The sequence below is a fragment of the Podarcis muralis genome, chromosome 9 (genome assembly GCF_964188315.1).
Source record: "Podarcis muralis chromosome 9, rPodMur119.hap1.1, whole genome shotgun sequence".
Classification (NCBI taxonomy): Eukaryota; Metazoa; Chordata; class Lepidosauria; order Squamata; family Lacertidae; genus Podarcis; species Podarcis muralis.
The window spans coordinates 20,765,777-20,788,773 of record NC_135663.1 but is presented as its reverse complement, the minus strand read 5'-3'; the positions used below and the strand labels follow the sequence as shown (position 1 = coordinate 20,788,773).

The window sequence follows — 22,997 nt, the reverse complement described above, 5'->3', positions numbered from 1 at the left end:
GGGCTTGGAAGCCTGCCTGCTAGACTCTTTGCCTTTTGGAGCAACCTTCACCTTGTTCTCTGCACAAGATACACATTTCATATGAAATTTACAGGGTTTGATGTTCAAACCCTCAACCACCTCTGGCATCTTGGCCAGTGCCTTCCAAGAGAGATGACCAAACCTTCGATGCGCTTCATGAATGCAACCTGCATGAAGAACTTTGTTAGTTTGTGCAACACAACAAGAATCAGCATTAGATACAACAGCAGTGTCATCATAAGTTATATGGAACAAACCATCCATAAACTTTGCATGCAAATAGTCCTCTTTGCCTTTACTGATGACACAGACGCTCCTCTTGAAGGAAATCTGAAAACCACGTCCAGTAAGCTGCGGGACGCTCAACAAATTGCTTGCAGCGCCTGGAACATATAGTACACCGCTGATGGTTGTGTGCAAACTTGCAAGTTTCACAGTCCCTTCTCCTGCAATTTGCAACGTCCTCCCATCAGCCAGGTGGATCTCACCTTCCTGAGGCTTGAAGGAGATAAAGAGGTGCCGATCCTTCGAGATGTGGCGGGTACAGCCCGAATCAACAACAAAGCTGCCTTTGGCTGTTGGAGCAGTCTTCACAGCAAGCAAACCCTTGTTTTCCACTGGCTTGGGCTTTTGCAGCTTGCCCCCCTGCTGCTCCTGGCCAGCAGACGTGCCTTTAGCCTTTGGTGAAGCTGTGCCAGCAGACATAGCCTTGTCTTCCACTGGCGTGGGCTTTTGCAGCTTGCCCCCCTGCTTCTGGTCAGCAGACGTGCCTTTAGCCTTTGGTGAAGCTGTGCCAGCAAACATAGCTTTGTTTTTCCCTGGCGCGGGCTCTTCACCCTCCCTTCGCTCCTGGCCATCTGCAGACGCCTGTTTACCTTTGCCTTTCCGGCCTCTGCAAAGGCGATGACCTTGGTTCTCACGAGAAACAGAGCTCTCAGCTGCCGACTCCTTGGCTCCCTCTGGAGGCTGGAATGCTGCCTGGGATGACGTGACGGTCAGCTCCCCCTGCAGCTTGCAACCGGTGCCCTCAGCATCCCTGCATTCACTCGCATTCTGGGAAACAGCCAGGACCTCCGATGCAGTCAAACTCTGGGCTGGGATGACTGACTTGTGAGCTTTCATCAAAGCATACCACATTCCACGTGCAGTGGTGTTGCCAGCCAGCGTCTTAATTTCCTCAAGAGATACGGATAAGACTATTACGTCTATCGCCTTCGAATCATCGGCTTTCCATCTCTCTGTCAGAGGAACTGGGGGGGCCTCACTCACGGTATGCCACACCCTAAACTGACGCAGCAAACTCTCACACCATTTTGCCCAGGTTTCATAATTCTGCCCATGTAACTTAAGGCATTCAGCATTTTCCTCAGAAGCTTGGAAAAACTCCATTTCCAGCTTTCTGCTTTAGCCGTGAGTCTTTTTTAACTTCAGAGACTCCTTATCTTGGCAGCCATTAATCACGAAGCCTCTTTGGCGCAGCTCCCAGGCCAATTAAGCCTTGCCGGAGTTCAAAGGCTCCGTCCGAGGTAAAACAGAAAAGCCTCCCTTTCTTTCGCTTTTCCCACTTCATACCTCTCAAACGCAGTCTGTTGCAGCTTTACTCTCCTGTAGGTGCTGTGAATCTGGGCCCATAACCTTGTTGTTGGGAAACTGCCAGGGAGATATTGTCCATCATGGCCCCAAGCCGGCTGTCGGACCTCCATCGATCTCCCGTAGCCAGGCAGATCCAGCAGTTAGCGACACGAAGCCTTAGAAATAGATTGCCACATTCTAGGCTTGTGCACACTGTTCTTTATCAGCAGAAAACACAGCCAGAAAGCTTGCACCGCAGAAGAGCATAATTTTACAGACTTTATTTAGCGTTGAACAGAACAAAGAGAAAACATGACCGTTCTGTGTCAGTGTCTCTGACCGACTGAAATCGAAAGGAAACAGCAAACATAAACATCCTCAACAGGAAATACGCAGACTCTGTGACTCACAAGCCTGCTCTCTCTTAAGGTGGAACGGAAATATCCTAACACTAACTCTCTTGAGATGAAGGCATCCTGGAAAAGAGGTGAAGAAGGCCCCACTCGAGTCATAGATCTCTGGCCTAATACATGTTAGAATGTCAAATTATTAGTGCAGATTAATTCAAAAGGATGAAGGTGGGCTCCCTCGAAGAACAGATGGTGCTCACTCTGGGTAGTTTCTGGCTTCGACATTTTAAAGATTTATTCTAGCGTTATGTATTCTCAGTGCAGGCACTGGATTCACCTGGAAATGTAACCAGAAACATCTCTAATGTAGGGGAACAAATTGGCATAGTTGCCCTTTGCCTTTTGAGTATTGTGCATTGGTTTGCAAATGCAAAACATCAGCATAGGTAGGAAAAATACCTGTCATTTCCCATGAAAACAGAATCCCAGCATAACAGATGGATCCAATGGTTCAGCTGTGGAGATTTGGGGGCATGCTAGCTGAAACAGATCTTGCATCCGTGGTGCAGCTGTACCAGAGGATTTGTCTTGCTGTGTTCTTGAACATTGTTTGCAGTGTTTTCTAAAAAGAAAAAGAAAACCCCCTGAAATACTGGTGAATGAAATAAAAATTAAGCTTCCTATTATAAGGAACTAATCATTATGTGACTTGAAAGGAACCCTTTGTTGTAAAGAACTCCAGCCTCAGAAAAATATGTTTTGGATCCTTTTCAGACATCCATGGTGGAGTCCGAAGAAGACTCCCATATCAAACTTTATTTCGGTCACAGATCAGCATATGAAGAAGACTTCAGTGAGGGTGGAGGAAGTCCTGAAGAGAGTGGAGGCACAGTGGGGCTTTGTTAAGGCTGCTCAGCCTCCCTGCCTAGCAGCTGATGTGCGGGGTAGTGCAGCCTCCACTTTTCCAAACATCCTCCATCCTGCCTACAAAGCTTCAACTCTAGTTGAAGAGACAGTTATGTGCAGAGACAGCTGGTGAGGAAGAAAAAACGGGCGTTTAGAGGCCTTTTAGAGGGTGTGCCCCACTTACGTGATTTTCGCTTATGCTTTTGGGGACCCAGAACATAGCCCTGTGTTAAGGGAGGGGACGCGGGACGCTTGTACACAACAAGCTTGCAACTTCTTGGTATGAGGTAGGGATTTGTAAACAAGTCATTCCTTTATGTGCTTCGAGCTGATGCAGCCAGTAGAGGACTGTACCACATGTCCCTATAATTCTGAAGCGGATGAAATAACCTTATGTATTAAACAATTGCTCTTAAACTGAACTTCGTATGTGAGAAAATTTAAAATTGGTTATGGAGAAAATGGTAGGTGGCAATTTCTGAAAATTATTGTTGACTAGTATTTTCATAGCAGCCTGGACTGAACCAGAAACCAGTAAAGTGGCTCTGTAAATTTATTGTTAGAATGTATTGTTTTTAAAACATTGAAAAGGATATGATGATGTTGAATTGCATTGGATAATAGATTTAATCAAAGAATTGCATTTTGCTTCCCATGTTGCAATCCAAAATGGTTCACAGTGAATGTATTCAGATTCCTGGAAAAAGTGATATCTGTGGAAACAGAGCACTTTTTGATTCACATTAATTTTTTATCTGTTTTTTGTAACTGTGGAAGTTCATTGCAAATAGTGTCTGAGTTGCTTAAAGAAGCCTCATTTGTTAAAGGACACTAAATAGGCTGGATGCCGTGATGCAGGGCACAGATGTAGGCTCAAGTCAAATAATACTTGGCAATATTATGGTCTATATCAGTGTTTCCCAACCTTTTTTGGGCAAAGGCACACTTGTTTCATGAAAAAAATCTCGAGGCACACCACCATTACAGCCCCGTGACGTCAGCGCGCAGCGTCACGCCGGGAGGGACATGAATTGCTAGCAAATTACATAATCACCTCCTTGAGGGCTGGCTCATCTTCTCCGAAGGCAGAACCCCATTAATTAACAGCACAGACTCACACCATAGCCAAGACGAGGGGGGAAAACCTCAGTCATGCACAGTCATGCACATGTGGGGGCTAAATGAGGACGAAGACCGGGCAGAGAGCAGGGTTCAAATCACCCCACCTGGCCAGGACAATCCCTGGGTGCTCCCTTGGGCCACTCGCCTGACCCACCTCGCAGGGCTGTTGTTGCGAGGATAACACAGGGAGAACCACGCGCGCCCCCGGGAGCTCCTTGGAGGAGAAAGCGGGCGATGAATGCAATGCACGAAATATATGAGAGGCGACCAGGTTTTGCAGGTGAGGGGCCCCCGCCAGCCTCCGCTTCCAACACCCGGCGCAACGATGCCGAAGTTTTCCCCTGGGCTCGGCTCGGGGAGCAGCGCTGCTCCCCCCCGGCTCCCCTTCGCCCTCCCGGCTCTCTCTGCCGCCCACTGGGGACCCCCCTCACCTGCCAAGTCCGGAGCGCCGGTGGAAGTTGCATGCATGCATGCAGGGCGCCGCGTTGCCATTGCATTGCACTGCACTCCATGCAACGCCTGCACGCATGCATTGCCTTGCACGCCCGCCAAGGGGTCTCCCCGCGGTCCGATGCGTCCCCTCCGGCGCGGATGCAGCATTGCAAAAATAAAAAAACCCCGACGCAGCCCTACCTGGGGGGCAGCCTCCGCCTCCGCCGCTCCACCTCCGCGGGGATCCCCGGGCTCCATCCTGCCGCCCGATCTCCGGGGGGCGCAGGCAGGCTGCGCGGGGTCTGCGCGGAAGAGCCCCTGCCCGCCCGGCCGCCGCCGCTGCGCTCATTCCATGGCCGGGAGAAGAGCGCTTCAAACAAAACGCCCGACCTGCCAGGCCACGCTGGGAAACGTAGTTTGCGCACCCCGCGCGGGCGCGGAGCCCAAGGGCGAGGGGACTACGGATCCCGGCAGCCCCCGCGCCGGGGACGGAGGGGGAGAGGCTGGGTGCAGGGATGGAGGGACGGGTGGGCGAGCGAGTGAGTGAGTGGCAGCCGCCAAGCCTTGGCCGAGAGCCAGGAAGGGCCTCCCCGGAGGAGGAGGAGGAGGAGGGAGGCGCAGAGCGGGAGGGAGGGAGGGAGGGAACCCCAGGGGTCATCTAGTGACGGCACCCCAATCGAAAATTTGACTTAAAAAAAATATATCTTTCAATTTTTTAATTTTTCCCGCGGCACACCAGGCAACATCTCGCGGCACACTAGTGTGCCGCGGAACAGTGGTTGGGAAACACTGGTCTATATTATGTTCAGTCAAACTATGACTTAAAGCTACTTGCGTGCTTTCATGTTGTCTACTTAAAACTCTCATCTTCTTTGAACAATGCAGGATGTTAGCCCTAACTATGTATCTTAATCTACCCATCATGCCAAACCATAATTGGTGCAAATCATGATTTTGCAAATCCACCGAACCATGGTTATTGATTCTGGTTTGGCCATTTGTGATCCATGACTTTTCCATTCTGACAGTCCATTAAACCATAGACCTACTTAATCATGCTAATGAGAGTTGAGCCATATATCAGCTGGCCACAACGGAGGCTGCCCTCATCACCTTTCCTCATTATCCTGCATGCAGTTAGTAGCACTTTTTTTTTGTTTTGATAAAGGCTAGAAATATCAGAAGCATTGCCTTGTGGCAGGCGTGAGCTGCTGGAGGGAGCGCATCCAGAGATAAGATAAGGTTATCGGCTAAATGCAGCTTTTTTCCTTCTCAGTTGAATGTGGTTTGAATGGTCAAGGTCATTCATGGTTAACAAAGAGATGCATTAAATGAATGGGATGTGTTCACAGAAGAGCAGTGATAGTCTGCAAAGCATGTAATAAAGTATATCTATCAGGTTGTCCCCATCACTTTCTCTAGCTTCTTCTTGTGTTTTACCATCCGCTCTCTTGCTTGAGTTATATTACTGTGATTTGTTAATTGAGAAATGCTTGCTTTGTGTAGTTATGTATCCATGTTGAAGGGAGAGGGTTTTTTCGTTCAAGAGCCATTGCAACAATCTATATCACTACCAACCCAGCAAAGCACTGGAGGGATGACTTTGCAAATCATGGGTTTGTAAATCCATAAAAACCAAGGCTATTGATTCTGTTTTGGCCACTTGTGATACACAGCTTTTCCATTGTGATATCATATTAAACCATCCCACCTACCCCTTTGCGAACAACCCTTCCCCAACACCTGATCAGTCCCCCTCCCTTTACACTTCCCCCCTCACCATAACTTGCCAAACTGCTGTGTGAAGCAACTCGCCCCTCTGTTAAACAGCTTGCCAGAGCCACCTGCCACCTGTGCTGCTTCTTCACTTGCCTGCCTGTTGCCCCTCACGCTGCAATTGGCGTTCCGCACCAATAAGCAGTCACACTAACCACAGCATGATGACAGCCTTAGGTTTTTATGTATATAGGAAGATAGTGTGTATCTCCACATAGGAAGATAGTGTGTATCTCCACACATACACATCCACCCATGTCCAAATAAATACACTTCGCAGCAGTGGTGGGCAGAGCCGTAGCTAGGTGATCTTGCGCCCTGGCAAGAACCGTCCAGATTGCACCCCCTAGTGAAAGACAAATTAGCTCTTCTTTCCGCTTCTCCTCCAACCCCTCCTTCAATTCACCCTCTATTTCTTATGAGGCAATAATCAATATTTTTATTTATAGACATATTTATGGACATATTTTTAGCCAGTTTTGCACCCCCCTTGCCTGCGCCCCTGGCAGGGGCCCACCTCGTCACCCCCTAGCTACAGCCCTGGTGGTGGGGAAGAGCTAAATACTTTGTGTGACTTATATGTAGTACCATCTATTACTTTTCTTTGTTTTTTCATATTTGTATATCATGTTTTTAGTATCCTCTGCCATTATGTTTCAAGCTGATTGATTTGTGACACTAAAACTTTTTTGCAGGGAGGAATACAGACACCATCCCATCTACCATTGTTCCATATTCCTCTCTTCAAACCTCTTTTGTAATCTCCTCTCCTGTCAGGCCTCTTTCCTGTTCTTCCCACCCAATTCTAATTGTGTGTGACTTGGTGAGGAGAGACACAATTCCACTGAGTCATCTGAGGAGATGGGGTGGGACGGGATTTGTGTACAAACTCACAGACTTGTTCCCTGGTGTGATTTTTCTTGTCCTCATCTGCTCTTTGCAAGGGAGGAGAAAGGCAGGGAATTTGCTTTTTCTACCAGGTGGAAAATAAAAGCAACTGGTGAGAGGGGAGTGGAACTTTGAGCTCAAAGTATCTGGCTGGCTAAAACCGCATTAGGAAGTGAAAATATGCGGCAACGTTTTGTGGCAGGGTCTGACATGCCTTGTGTATCACCTACACAGGGTCAATACATTTTATTCCTATAATAACACTGGGAAATTTGGTGGGGCAAACAGCAGTGAAACTTAATGGCTTGACTGGAATTTGAACCCAAGTCAAAATCCATCATACCATCTGGGACGCCACACCATAAGGTTGCACACTGAATTCTTACGCAGTGACTGGGCTAGGGCAGCAGTCTTCAGTCTTCCCAGACCTGGGACTCACCTTTAGTCCAAACAAGCATTTTGGGGACCCACTTCTTATTTTTTTCACCATAGAGTTAGTTACACAGTGGTTTTGCTGTGGTAGATTGAGGTTTTTGCAAACCCGAGTTCTGTTTTGGCATATCTTGCATCCCAAAGTATGCATGCGTTTGAGGGGAAATTATGTACTTGCAGAAATACTCAATGCTGCAGAATCTGTTAACAAGTCCAGTTTTTATTTTTTTAATGGTTTTATTGCTGCAAACCACTTTGATTTTTATTTATACTAGTATTTTTCTAAAGAAATTAATGCACCGAGGTCTATCTTATATCTGCTCATCTCTGTGCTTACAAATTTGCAATGGGTTCGATATACAATAACTTTATTATTATTATTAATTGCCATTTTCACTGTGTGCAGGTTAGAAAGTTAGATGCTGGAGTTCTTCATTTTAGATTGTATATATATTGGTAGATTTTTCCAAGTCTTCATTTCTAAGGTGGAAAATTCCTAGTGTTTCTCTCTCCTCCCCCCCAATGTGTGTGGTTGAAAGAGAAGACATTTTATCTGTAAAGCAAAACTCTTGGTTGTGGTAGAGAGAATTAACTTACGTGCTGCTGCTGTTGTTGTTGTTGTTGTGATAGCTGGCTTGTGTGGCTTCTCCTGTAAGCAAACCGTATAACCCCAGAGCCTTCTCGATTCAGCATGAGGGAGAAGATTAAGGCCGGCCAACTTCTAGCTTGCAGCCGTGCAGCAGACGGTCCTCAGCAAGGCTGCGTCGAGCTCGCTTTTGTAACTCCTCTTTCATCAAGCCATCTGCACTTACCACAGCGCCCATCTCCTTGTGGCTCAGAGAGATTTCCTAATGCTTTTTTTTCCTGACCAGTGTGTGCCAGCAGAAGGGATTAGCTGCTCATTCATTCATGGGTGGAAGAATACATTGGGAAGTTTTTTTTACTTGATTTTATTTATTTCAGATCTTTGTAAGCCTCTTTTCAAGACTTCCCAACCTAACTCACATTAATAACAAGCATGTCATTGCATTAAAGAACTAACATTAAAACATACAATTCAGATTGCAACAAAACAGCCCGTTTCAATATGCCTGATACAGTAAAGTTCAGTAAACTAATCCAGAATGCGGCAGCTAGACTGGTGACCGGGAGTCGTTGCCAGGACCATAGAGCAACAATCCTAAAGGATCTTTATTGCCTCCCAGTGCATTTTGAAACACAATTCAAAGTGTTGGTGCTGACCTTTAAAGCCCTAAACTGCCTTGGCCCAGTATACCTGAAGGAGCATCTATCCCCACCCCTATCATTCAGCCCGGACACTGAGGTCCTCCTGCAAGGGTCTTCTGTTTGTTCCCTCGGTGCAAGAAGTGAAATTACAGGGAACCAGGCAGAGAGGGCCTTCTTGGTAGTGGTGCTGAGAACTGAAGGAACCCACTGTGTTTCTCTCAGAAGGGAATTGCATGGGGTTGGAGCCATTACCAAGAAGGCCCCATCTCTAGTTCTCATCAGCCCAATTGATCTTAAAAGTGGGTGCTTGAGTAAGGCCTCTGAAAAGGATCTTAAAACACAGGCACTTTAGTATAAGGCAAATTAGACAGGGCTGCAACAGTTAAAGAAATGTTAATCAGTAAATCATGTTTTAGTTGGTTGGTTTATTGACATCTATATGTATAGGTAAGAACAATCTTTCTTGGGCTAGATTCTATAGGATTGTATGTTGTCCTGTTGTTCCGCTTGAGCAACAGATTTCCACATGCACCACAGGAAACTCCCCTTCTCTTACAACCCTCGAAATCTCTCCAAAGCATTGGAGGGACTCCTCTGGAGCAGCTTTAGGGGGACACACAGGGAGAGGAAATTTCACAGAGTGCGGAAACACCACTCTTGCAGTGTTGAGTGCAACCCATACTTGGGTTTTTAGGTGTACATTTGTGGCAGCTACCACGTTAATGATGCAACCTTCCTTTCTCATGTTTATTCCCTGACACTTTGCTTCCCCACTCAAAAGCGCTAATCATTTTGAAATTTATGAAGTTTAAAAAAAAATGGAATAGTATCTGGGTGGTGACTAAACTGGATTGCTGTTTGTTTGTTTTTTTAATTCTAAAAAAAAGTCAAAGTACAGTATCACAATAGAGCTTTTTCTTTTTCCGGTATTTATAGATTGCAATTTTTTCTTTAGCACACTTAACTTCTGTGCCCAGTTTTTAGAATTTACAGCACAAGGAAGCACACATTTTATTTAGAAAGGCTTTTCACACAACTTTAAAATATCTCCATTCTCTCAGTTTCCAATGTTAAGGTGTGTGACTATTGTTTACATAGCCAAAGCAGGAATGAACCAAACAAGAAAAATGTTGGTAGATTCCCCCCTCCCCCCCTCATCTCGATACCTTTATCTCCATTGCACCTTGCACAACCATGCTAGTGTCAAGTGAGACCCCAGGTTATGTGCATGAAACTGCTGTTAAGTTAACATCTACACTATGGTCATGATCACACACTAGCTCCTCAGGAAATAAAACACTGAAAACTACTGCAGGGTTGTTTTTCAAAAGCAGAAGGAACCACCATTTTGGGTTATGTATATCAAATTTTGACTTTCCATTTGGTTGCGTCAAGCAAAAGTGAGACACAGTTCACCTGATAGTCTTTGCAGTTGCCCCATTAGCTAAAGTGGTGCTTCAGGTTAAGAACAGTTTCAGGTTAAGAACAGACCTCCAGAACGAAGTAAGTTCTTAACCTGAGGTACCACTGTAGAGCTGGAGAAGATCTACTCTATGCTTTTCAAAAGGGTCCATCAAGCAATAATTGCTATTAAAGTGGATTTGAATACTTGAGCTGTAGTACTGTGTCTAATATGACATCTGGGAATAGACTTAACATCTGGAAACTGCACCTCTAAACGAATGCTTTTTGTGATACGAATTCAGTCAAGTGGCAGCCTTAATCACTCACTGTACCTTAATTCACTAATATTTAGAATGCTTTCCTACTGGAAGCAGTTCGTGGAGAAAGAATCGGATTTCAGGCTAGCCAAATGCTTTATAGGTACATGTGATATTAGTTAGGAAGTATTATGAATTAAACAGATGCCATCATCAGCTTGCTTTTCCATGGTGGCTCCCTGTGATTAACCACCTTAAAAACACATCTAGGATTGTCTTGCGGTAAGGATAGAAAGGACGTATGAGGGACGACAATCTTCCAGTGTCATGCAGACAAACGCATCTTGCAGCATTAGCTTTTGTGGGCTAGAGTCCACATTGTCAGATGCATAAAGTGGCTAGGTATGTATACCCTGTTGAAACAGCAGTAGCAAGTAAGGTCTGGGGAGTGGACATCTTCCACCATCCTCCTTCTCCCAAACCCTTGTAATTCCCTTTTCTTTTTCTTTTCTGATGTATCAATGTTCACTTACAGTCGGCGGCCTTGAAGACCTGTTGTGAGTCAGAAGTATATAAATATTTTAAATTAAATTTACAAACTGCGTGCGAGAGACACATGTATTCACAAAATTAGACCAAAAGGCTAATGACTGCTGTATATAGCAGTGGATGTGTTACCCTCTCTGGCTTAGTTCAGATGTAACACTAAACATTGGCTTGGGGTTAAGAGACGTGAACCATAGTGAGCATCTGGCTTGTGTGCTCCCTCTTCCAGGAGACTGGAAGCTTCTGCTTGTGTCTTAGATTTGTGTTAAAATGTGGTTAACTGTATTTTGAAAACAGGCCAGCTTCTTAAACCATGGTTTTAACTTGTTTCAACAACATTACTTAATAATAAGCATAGTTTATCTGGATTCATATGTCATGATGCATGTGGTTAATCCAAAATGGAGCCGAAAGCTTCCAGGCTCCTTGTGGCTGCACAAAAAGAGTGTGTGCACGCATACACAAGTCTAAGACATGTTTGTCTTGTAATTCTGAACCATGGTTTAGTGTTCCACCATCCAAACAAGGTGTCTGTGTAGAGCACAAACAAAAACAAGATCCATTAAATTTTCTGCTCTCCGCCGCTGAGGATGTGTTTGAAAAGGTTTAAATGCTTCCTCATTGGAAATGTTCCACCCATACATTAACAATAAGGTATGATGAACTTTGAAAAATCGTTTTCCATAATCCTAAGTGCAACCTCTATTGCTAAAAACTTACTGTGAAAAAAGCTGGGCATATCCTTATCCTTATATGGGCCGGGAATTCCAAAATGGAGTCTGCATGCAATTTGTGTACTCCCAGTGTTTACAGACCTCCATATACACCAGTCTCCTTCACCATGCCTTCCAAGCCTTTGCACTCTTGTTGAGCAGTGCCAATTTTTCTCCTGAAAGGCTTATGTTGAATGCAGATTAGTTAACAAATGGAGGCTATTCTTTCAGTGCTTGCAGCTAACTGAGTTGTACATTGCTGTCCCTGTAGGGGAGCTGCTTCTCCGAGGGGTTGGGTCCTGTGCTTGACGAAGAACTGGATGGGTTGGTCAAATGTGCCACCAGCCCTAACAGAAAGCGTATATTCTCAAGGCCATTTTTTTGCTGAAGCTAAGCAGGTTTGGTTGGTACCAGGATGGGTGGCCACCTGGAAATCAGGTTCCAAGGCAGAAGAAAGGAAGGATAATGAGAGACATGAACAGACCAAGTGATTTGTACATAACATGGCAAACTTTTATTTCATATGCCAATTAGATTGACTTGCAGCACCACCCATATTCAGCAGCTTTGAAAATACGGATTTCATTCAAAAAAACATTCATGGAAGTATTTCTTTTGTCCATCCATGTACAGTGGTACTTCAGGTTACATACGCTTCAGGTTACATACGCTTCAGGTTACAGACTCTGCTAACCCAGAAATAGTGCTTCAGGTTAAGAACTTTGCTTCAAGTTGAGAACAGAAATCATGCTCCAGCGGCGTGGCGGCAGTGGGTGACCCCATTAGCTAAAGTGGTGCTTCGGGTTAAGAACAGTTTCAGGTTAAGTATGGACCTCTGGAACGAATTAAGTACTTAACCCGAGGTACCACTGTAATATAAAGCCTTGCTTGACATTTGTTTGGGTTTCTCCACAGGATGCCTGGAATAATATATATATTATCAGGTTATTAATGCCGTAACCAAGATGGTTTAAAAACAAGAATTAGAATTATATATATTTGTAAAACATACAAGAACTGCAGATATTCGATCTTCATTATTTCTGTATTTTTTGGGGGGGGGGATGTTTTGTTTTTTCTTCTTATATATAAACAAAAAGATTCAAAAGAAAAAGAAAGCCATGCTATAAATAGAAGAAAATAAATAAGGCGTGATGCTGGCATGTGAGGTAAATGTATCTTTTGCCCATCTCATTATATTTCCATATTTTATTTTATTTTTAAATAGCAATGTAGAATCCCATGTCTTGTGTGAGGCAAGGACTTATTTCCTCCCTACTTTTGGGGGCTGGTGGCAGATCTACGACACATCCTGCTATAGTTTTCATTGCCATTTGTTAGGGGACTAAGGACTGCCCGATTCACTTTATCCCTTCTCAGTCTCTGAGGTCTTCAGGGCGAGGGGGCTACTGTTGTCCACAGCTCAGATGCAAAGCTTATGCGTTCAATATTATGGTCCCCAGATAGGCTCCCTTCTCTGGTTGAACTTCTGCAATCTTTTGATCACAATCTTTTATTGTATTGAGTTACTTGCACACTTCTTAGGGAGATTGTGATTAAGCGATATATACATTGTTGAAAAAATCAATAAATAGGTGGTGGTAGTGGTTGATTTGTAAGCTGCTCAGAGTATATTTTGGAAGGGGTATCATACAACATTTAGAAGAGAACATGTAAAAAAAGAATGGAATATACCGTATTTTTCGCTCTATAACCCGCACCTGACCATAACACGCACATCGTTTTTAGAGGAGGAAAACAAGGGAAAAAACATTCTGAATGAAACAGTGGATGTATCATTTTTGTGCTTCATGCTGTGGCCACAGACATGTGATCTGATGGTGAATTTGGGGTGACCCAATGCAAAGATCCTGAGGATCCATGTGGATCTATGCTTTGTAACCACGTTTTTGCACCATTGCAGCCCCAGGCAACAGTGGGTGCGTGATTTTTGGGGGGCAGGCTGTAGCCATGGACATGCTATGTGATCTGATGGTGAATTTGGGGTGACCCAATGCAAAGATCCTGAGGATCCATGTGGATCCATGCTTTTTAACCACGTTTTTGCACCATTGCAGCCCCAGGCAACAGTGGGTGCGTGATTTTTTGGGGGTAGGCTGTAGCCATGGACATGCTATGTGATCTGATGGTGAATTTGGGGTGACCCAGTGCAAAGATTCTGAGGATCCATGTGGATCCATGCTTTTTAACCACGTTTTTGCACCATTGCAGCCCCAGGCAACAGTGGGTGTGTGATTTTTGGGGGGCAGGCTGTAGCCATGGACATGCTATGTGATCTGATGGTGAATTTGGGTTGACCCAATGCAAAGATCCTGAGGATCCATGTGGATCTATGCTTTGTAACCACATTTTAAGTGGGGAGGGAAGGAAAAACATAGAAGGGAAAAGCATGAGAGGGGTGTGCAGAGAAGCAGCTAGCTAAGAATGGAGGAGAGGGATTTAACGGGAGGGAGGAAAGAAAGGCAAAAGTTTCCCCCCACCCAAGCACCCAAACCAGCCAGCGCGCTCTCTCGCTCTCTCTCTCTCTCTCCCCCACCTGTATGTTGCCTGCTAGTCCCTAGACGCAGCACCGGAGCACAGAGAGGAATTAGAAGGAACGACTCTGCTTTCCCCTCTGCTTGCCTGGAGGGGAGGGGCTTTCCCTGCTCTTTGTTCCGTTTGAGCAAACACAGCAACGAAACAGAGGAGGGTGGGCAGTAAGACCCTGAGGCAGAATGCAGGAAAGCAGCCACTTCCTCTTTTCAGGTTTCCCTTCTCCGTGACTCGCGATTTGATTTTTGTCTGATTTTTTGGCTCCAGGGACCACACATTCGCTCCATAACACGCACAGACATTTCCACTTCCTTTTTAGGAGAAAAAATCTGCGTGTTATAGAGGGAAAAATACGGTAGATGATGTCTCCTCGTCTTGTCTTTGAAGTCTTGGATATAATTTAATAGATAATTGGCTTGTGTTGTTATGTTATTACTGTTTATTTACTGCTTAATGTGGTATGAATTATATTGCTTTTTTAATTCTAGAGATTGCAGATGGAAAATAAAATTAAAGGAAGGGCTTCTGCACAGAACCTACATTAAAGCAGAAGCATTTTTATCTTGACCTTTTTAAAGTGATTTATCATTTGTACTTTGGAGAAAAAATTACTGAAATGAAGGTGGAGGGAAAAGAATCCAAAACTTCTAGCTAATGTTGCTTGAAACGTTTGAAAGGTTATGCTGAGGGCATTTGACTTTCTCTGTACTTACTGCCAAATACCTTTTATACTGACTACATTTAAAGCTTTTTCCATATATTATGGACAGCCTTTAAAATTATTTTTAAAATAATGTTGGCAGTTGCTGACCTTTTCAGGAGGTTAGTAGAGAATAAAATGTCAAGTGTACACAAAGTATTGATGAAACATCTTCAGAAATTTAGCTGATAGAGACAAAGCTTTAGATCTGACTCTCATTTTTAATTGAGTCATAGAAGAAAAGGACAGGTTTTTTCCTCTTAATTACAATCTCGTACACTTCTCTATACAGTGGTACCCCGCAAGACGAACGCCTCGCGAGACGAAAAACTCGCAAAACGAAAGGTTTTTTCGTTTTCGAGTTGCCTCGCAAGACGAATTTCCCTATGGGCTTGCTTCGCAAAACGAAGCTTGCCCCGGGGACAGCGGGTCTTCTCTTTTGAAGCAAGGGGCGGCGGGGAGATCGCTTCTCCCCACCGCCCCTTGCTTCAAAAGAGGTCCGGGGGCAGCGGGAAGCGCTTCCCGCTGCCCCCGGACCTCTTTTGAAGCAAGCGGCTGCGCTTCTCTACGCAGCCGCTTGCTTCAAAAGAGGTCCCGGACCCCTTTTGAAGCAAGCGGCTGCGGGGAGATCGCTTCTCTACGCAGCCGCTTGCTTCAAAAGAGGTCCCGGACCTCTTTTGAAGCAAGCGGCTGCGGGGAGATCGCTTTTCTACGCAGCCGCTTGCTTCAAAAGAGGTCCCGGACCTCTTTTGAAGCAAGCGGCTGCGGGGAGATCGCTTTTCTCCGCAGCCGCTTCCTTCAAAAGGGGTCCCGGACCCCTTTTGAAGCAAGCGGCTGCGGGGAGATCGCTTCTCTCCGCAGCCGCTTCCTTCAAAAGAGGTCCCGGACCTCTTTTGAAGCAAGCGGCTGCGGGGAGATCGCTTTTCTACGCAGCCGCTTGCTTCAAAAGAGGTCCCGGACCTCTTTTGAAGCAAGCGGCTGCGGGGAGATCGCTTTTCTCCGCAGCCGCTTCCTTCAAAAGAGGTCCCGGACCCCTTTTGAAGCAAGCGGCTGCGGGGAGATCGCTTCTCTACGCAGCCGCTTGCTTCAAAAGAGGTCCCGGACCTCTTTTGAAGCAAGCGGCTGCGGGGAGATCGCTTTTCTCCGCAGCCGCTTCCTTCAAAAGAGGTCCCGGACCTCTTTTGAAGCAAGCGGCTGCGGGGAGATCGCTTTTCTCCGCAGCCGCTTCCTTCAAAAGAGGTCCCGGACCCCTTTTGAAGCAAGCGGCTGCGGGGAGATCGCTTTTCTCCGCAGCCGCTTCCTTCAAAAGAGGTCCCGGACCCCTTTTGAAGCAAGCGGCTGCGGGGAGATCGCTTTTCTCCGCAGCCGCTTCCTTCAAAAGAGGTCCCGGACCCCTTTTGAAGCAAGCGGCTGCGGGGAGATCGCTTTTCTCCGCAGCCGCTTGCTTCAAAAGAGGTCCCGGACCCCTTTTGAAGCAAGCGGCTGCGGGGAGATCGCTTCTCTACGCAGCCGCTTGCTTCAAAAGAGGTCCCGGACCTCTTTTGAAGCAAGCGGCTGCGGGGAGATCGCTTTTCTCCGCAGCCGCTTCCTTCAAAAGAGGTCCCGGACCCCTTTTGAAGCAAGCGGCTGCGGGGAGATCGCTTCTCTACGCAGCCGCTTGCTTCAAAAGAGGTCCAGGGAACACCTGCCCCAGCCGCCCCGCTTCGGAACGCTGCTCCGAAGCGGGGCTGTGGGGCGGGAACCTCTCCCCCCGCCGCCGGGCATCGGAACGATGCCCCGATGCCGGCCGGTGGGGCGGGAACCTCGCACCCTGCCGCCGGGCATCGGAACGAGGTCCTGGACCTCTTCTGAAGGCAGGTGGTGGCAAAAGTCTTTGCTCCCCCCGCCTGCCTTCCCGCTACAGCGGAGACTTCTCCGCTGCCCCGGGCGATCTTAAAATGCTGGCGGGCGGGAGCGAAGCGTTCGCTGCCGACCCCCAGCATTTTAAAATCTCCCCGGGGCAGCGGAGACTTCGCTCCCGCCCGCCAGCATTTTAAAATCGCCCCGGGACAGCAGGGGCTTTTAAAATGCTGGCGGTCGGCAGCAAAGACCTCCTGTCCCCGGAGCTTGCAGGGCGGGAGGTGGGAAGAAGGGCTTTTCTTCCCACCGCCAGCCTTCAGAACAGCCTTCTGAAGGCTGGCAGTGGGAAAAAAGCCCTTGTCCCCCCCCCCCCCCAGCCTTCAGAAGAGGTCGGGGGACAGACTGTCCCCGGACCTGGTCTGAAGGCGGTTTCCCTAGGAACGCATTAATTGATTTTCAATGCATTCCTATGGGAAACCGTGCATCGCAAGACGAAAAACTCGCAAGACGAAGAGAATTGCGGAACGAATTAATTTCGTCTTGCGAGGCACCACTGTACATTCTGTCAGCAATTTCCATCCGTATATATTCTGAGCAAAGGCACAGCATGAACCACAAGGATTTATTAAAACCTTACAAAACTTAGCTATGATTACTAGAGATTTTCACAGTTGAACAATATCTTGGCTCTTTTTAATGCAATTTTGCACTATCCTCAGTGCTTTCAAACAATAGGTGCCACATATTCCTGAAGTTAAGCCTGCCATGCACTGGTTATCATTTACTCCCTGGGTCAGCATCTTGTTCAGCCTGAGGGGTGCTTTCTCTTCTGGGCAAATGTAAAAAGGGCCCACTGGCAAGAGGCGAAATGGGCCAGAGGCAAATTGGGCAAGAATGTTCAATTTCACCTTTGGATATTAGGCTAGTTTCTACACACCTGTGTTTGTTAGGGAATCATTCTGCCAGAAACAAGTAGAAGTTTCTGGAAGGTTCCAGAGTTTTCCTTTATATACGGGAGTGGCACTCTGAGCTTAATTAGCATCAGCTGGAAGTGTCAATAAGAAGACCACTCTGCTTCGTTTTTGCAGACTTCTGTCCGAAGGGTACTGCCTGTAAAATCTGCTGCAGGACTGTTCCTGTAATTTACAACATGGGGGAGATAAGAGAGACTTTGATAGTGTGATGTTAATTGCTGTTCATTTTAACAGTTGAAAAATGCCTTTGCTACTGTAATGCTTGTACCTGGACAGGGAATAAAATCTCTTGACCGAGACTTCACAGAGTTTGTGAGTCATCTTTAAAACAATGTCTGTTATTGTCCACTGCTTCTGAGAGAGAGAGAACGAAAACTCTGCTAAATTAGTTGAATGCAGTTTACCGAGGTCTCATCACACAAGTATCTGTGCAGCAAAAGTGTGATGGGTGGTGACCTGCTCTAATAGTCTTCACACGCTGCCCTCCATCTTGGGAAGCAAGAGACATTATCGGAGTTCAGTGACTTATTCCAACCAATCAAAAACATGTGGTGTGAAGCAGGGCAATTGAGAGTTGTGGCCAGCCCGACAGTGAGGTCTGGAGAACCACATTCGGCTCCATACCTCCACAGCAGAATATCCTGTTTGTGTTTAGTGTTTGCTCACCTGCCCATCAAGTCATCCCAGCTCCTCCAACTTTGGAAGCATCACCAACGTGAGTTATTGCGTCAACCTCTTAGGGAGTATCTTATTTTAATCCCGATGGGTGTGAATACTGTGGTTGGTGAGCAATGTCCCAGTTAGTCATGCAGCACAATCCTCATCCAGTTTCTTCAAAAGTCAGTCTTACTGGTTTAACTAGGACTAAGGATATTAAGGATTATAGTTATAGATGTGGTTGGAATGACGTGCTAAGCCAAACCTTGGTTTAGTGAGACTGTGGTCTACATTTAATGCCACTTTAAACAGTCAAACTCAGCCAAGGTTTGGCTTAGTGTGTCATCTGAACTAGGACTCATGTTTAAGCTCTTTCCTAAGCACCAGTTGTAACCAATAACAAAGCCTGACTACAGTTTGTGGTTAGTGAGGAGAGAGCTTAACTACAAATCTCAGTTTGAACAACATGCTGATTCAAAGCAGCTGTAAGCTCCTCTCTGGAAACCTTAGCATATTAGTTTAGCGTCTTGTCCAAACAAGTACATACTCCCATGAATAACTCTATTGGAGAGAATCCTTTATTAGAAGAAAATATTATTATTAATAATAATAGAGTGGTACCTCAGGTTACATACGCTTTAGGTTACACACTCCACTAACCCAGAAATAGTGCTTCAGATTAAGAACTTTGCTTCAGGATAAGAACAGAAATTGGGCTCTGGTGGAGCGGCAGCAGCAGGAGACCCCATTAGCTAAAGTGGTGCTTCAGGTTAAGAACAGTTTCAGGTTAAGAACGGACCTCTGGAACGAATTAAGTACTTAACCTGAGGTACCACTGTAATAATAATTTATTATTTATTATTTATACCCCACCCATCTGGCCGGGCTTCCCCAGCCACTCTGGGCAGCTTCCAACAAAATATTAAAATACCGTAATGCATCAAACATTAAAAGCTTCCCTAAACAGGGCAGATCTTCTGGCAAGAAACCTGGCTTTGATTTATGTGTTGGACTTGTGAAGAGAAAGAGGAAGAGTTGCTGAACCTTTGGGACTTCATAGCTCATCTGATCCATGTTGCAGTATCTTGGGTTCACTCCCTTTACTAATAATCATGCTGTTTCAAACTGTTTTGTGTTGCGTGAGAGCAGGTCCAGCTATAGTTTGGAAGCCTTCTCTATTCTGTTCCTGTGTTCTCTTCCCACATCCTGCTGTGCACCAACTGGGAGAAGTAGTTTGCAGAACTACTTGTGTGGACTTTGGAGATTTGATGTCACTCCAGTTTCTTACATCATTCTAACCCATTGCTTGCGATCAGCAGGCAAGCTGGAATTGGAAAAATGAGGTAGACAAGCAGTTTTACTTACCTGTTTTATGTTTTCAGAAGCTATAATCATGGTATAGAATCAAAAGTGTGACCCAGTTGGAGTGCCTTTATAAGTTCATGCACTTGCCTCCTTTGGGCTCCTTCCCCCTCTTTCCTGAACCAGTGCAGCCACATAGTGGTTGCCAGTGTTTTCAGACCAGGGGACACATTTTGGAGAGAGGGCTGGAAGCATTGGTCACAAGATGGCTGCCATGGGGATGTGATATAACACAAGAGAGAGTACAATCATGGTGGAGCTTTTCTCATAATTGCATCTCCATTCGAGTAAACTTTTGAATTTCTGAAACCATGTTGGTGCAGCAGGTGGTACGGAGCTAGATTAACCAGTAGTCTGCGTGTCCCAGGTAGAGAAGCATGGGAGTTCTTCTGTAGGTTTTTTTTAATTAGAAACCACAATCCTACTTTCAACCCATACTTTGGCAGCTAGCATCATGGAATTTGAACCAGGCTTGTCATTTCCTAGGCCACAGACGGACCTAGTGTTTGGCCTTCCTCATGCTTGGTGCTGATGAAGTCTCTGTGAATCCATTTTTTTATTGTTCTTTGCCATCCTGCTTTTCAAACCACGGGGAATTTGGTCATGAACAGGTCTAGAAAAAAAGCATAAGTGCGGAGGGTATCAGTTGCTCATTTTAAAGAGCAGCTTCTGTTTCTAGTGACATCTGTATCTGTATATATTAATTTTCATGCATTTTTGGCCATTGCTGAACTCTGAAACAATACACTCAGTGTTGGCCTTGTGGAAATGTAGTTTGTTAATGGATATAGTAACTAAAATGAAATATATACTAAACATTACCTCAGAGTTTGAAGACACAGCTTAAGTGCTGTGCGGAAACAAGAGCCTTTGGCAAGGCTCCTGGAAAAGTTCATAACCCTGCGATTTGGCAAGCTTTCAGGATCCTACCTGGGCCAAATGGTTCGAGGAGAGCTACATGGAAAGCAGAACCGTGTGTGTGTGTGTGTGTGTGTGTGTGTGTGTGTGTGTCACAAATTGTCTACAAATATTCTGAGTGTAACTCAGATTTGGGTTGCTCTCGAAGTGGCTTGATTTTATAAAACCGATGAGGCTATGTTGTTACTAATTCAATAAATTTCTAGGAACGACCCTAGGTTTTGGTAAAATGTTTTGTTTTGGGGTGGGAAGGGAGGCCTGACGTTTTCTGAGCAGAATAAATTGTTGCCACAACAATGAACCAGCTCACACAGTAACGTAACTTTGGAATGGGTTGCAGTCATGCCCTTAGGATCATGACCTGCTGGGAGCCGCCTTCTCCCCACCTGGCCTGGGGTGGGGCCTCACAGGCCTCATAAGGACTGCTGCTGCTGCTGCCCAGCAAGGACGGGGGCATTTTGGGAAAAATTTTGTTGGGAGTGTTTGTAACTACGTAAATTTTTTCATATTGTAAGCCGCCTTGAGCATTGTTTTAACTGTGGAAAGGCGGCATACAAATAGAATGATGATGATGATGATGATGATGCTAAATTTCTCCAAGAGCAAATAGGGCTTTGAAGGTTGCCACTAAGGTAAATGGCAGCTTTGCTTTTGGTGATAAAACAAAATTTTTGAGGCAGAGGAAGCTGCCTTGCATTAAGTCAGATCATTAGTCCATCTATCTCAGCACTGTTGACGCTGCCTGATGGCGGGTTTCAGGCAGGGGTCTTTAGACATCAGAGGGTGGATGTTGGAGGTTCTACATGCAAAATGTGTAGTGCATGGGTAGGCAAACTAAGGCCTGGGGGCTGGATCTGGCCCAGTCGCCTTCTAAATCTGGCTCATGGACGGTCTGGGAATCAGCGTCTTTTTACATGAGTGTAATGTGTGATTTTATTTAAAATGCATCTCTGGGTTATTTGTGGGGCATAGGAATTAGTTCATTTTTAAAATTCAAAAAAGAGCCTGGCCCCCCACAAGGTCTGAGGGACAGTGGACTGGCCCCCTGCTGAAAAAGTTTGCTGGCCCCTGATGTAGTGTATCGCTGAGCTACAACACAACCACACAGTTGTTTGTGAACTACTGTGGATGGAGCTACGGCAAATGGGTAAACTCTTGCAACTCAACACATCATTAATTTTATCTGTTTATCAAGGTGAGCTTGATTTGCTAGCTCCCAAATCTCCAGTTTTCAATAAGTTTGCATTGATGTTTTCCCATTTCCAGGAGCTATTCTGCCCAAGACTATCATTCTTTGATCTGGATGTTGAAAAATAGCAGTAAAAAAGAAATCATTGTTACTTTTTCAAGGCTGAGCAGGGTTTTTAATCTAATCTTAAATAATCTGTCCATTTAGAAACCTTTTTTGGATTTTTTATGCTGCTGATTTCTGCCCAAATAGCCCACAAGTTTTCAATCAAATCTTTCATACGTCTGGCTGGAGGCAGGGTTGATTTTCAAATTTGGAGCTATGCAGAAATGTAATATAGAGTGATGCTTCAGTAAAGTACTCCAAATATGGCCAACTGATGTGGTCAAGTCATAATTCAAAGCAACCTCTTGAAATGCTCTTACTTATGTATATATATATTTCCTTTTTCAGTTTCTGGGCATAGCATTTCTTGGAATTGGACTTTGGGCATGGAATGAAAAAGTAAGTATCACATAACAAATTGTTCAACCAATTTAAAGCTAAATCTCCTCCAACCCCAATGTTGAATGTACTGTCACCTTGCTTGGAAGGAAGTGTTGCCATCTTGTCTAGCAATAGCACACACATTGAACTATGGTCTGCAACTAGTCACAACCATATTTTCGCAACCTAGTTCAGTGGCCACCCGTAAGCACCACCAGTCAGATAAGCAGGGCTTTTTTCAGGTGGATGCCATTGCCATTATAAGAGAACAAGGGAGGTGTTCATAGTGAGGTATGGCACCTCTTTTTCTAGAAAAACAGAACTGCAGATAAGGCTGATTCACACATAATGAGAAACCGTGGTTTGGCGTTTTCTTGAACTGTCTCATTGAAATATTCATCACTAGGCAAAGAAGGCACTTCTGTTTCTGCCAGTGCCTCTATAACAAGTATTTGGGTGTATAAAGGATCATAAGAAGAACTAAAATACCCAGATCCTATTAGCAAAAGCAAAAAGTCCCGTTACACCTTAAAGTAGCCTTTGCTAGCCTGATGGCTTCCAGACCAGGTACCATGTTGGTGAAGGTTGGCTTAAGACCAAGCAGGAGAAAATTGTACGGTATGGAAGCTGAATGGCAATGAATTGCAAAAAATTAAAATTAAAAAATGCAGTC

General features: G+C 45.4%; 1 protein-coding gene across 5 annotated transcripts in view; it reads left to right on the top strand.

Moving 5' to 3' along the window:
* The window catches only part of TSPAN5 (tetraspanin 5), a 96,378-nt gene that overhangs the window by 43,172 nt on the left and 30,209 nt on the right, over positions 1-22,997 (top strand). The window contains exon 2 of one of the 5 annotated variants that reach the window (XM_028743431.2): positions 22,292-22,342. The exons of 1 other annotated variant lie outside the window; for it this stretch is intronic. In XM_028743431.2, the coding sequence (XP_028599264.1) occupies positions 22,292-22,342 (51 nt within the window). Of the gene's footprint in view, positions 1-22,291; positions 22,343-22,997 lie in introns of those variants that run through there. 3 more of the 5 variants (XM_077933854.1, XM_077933855.1, XM_077933853.1) reach the window with 3 other exon arrangements.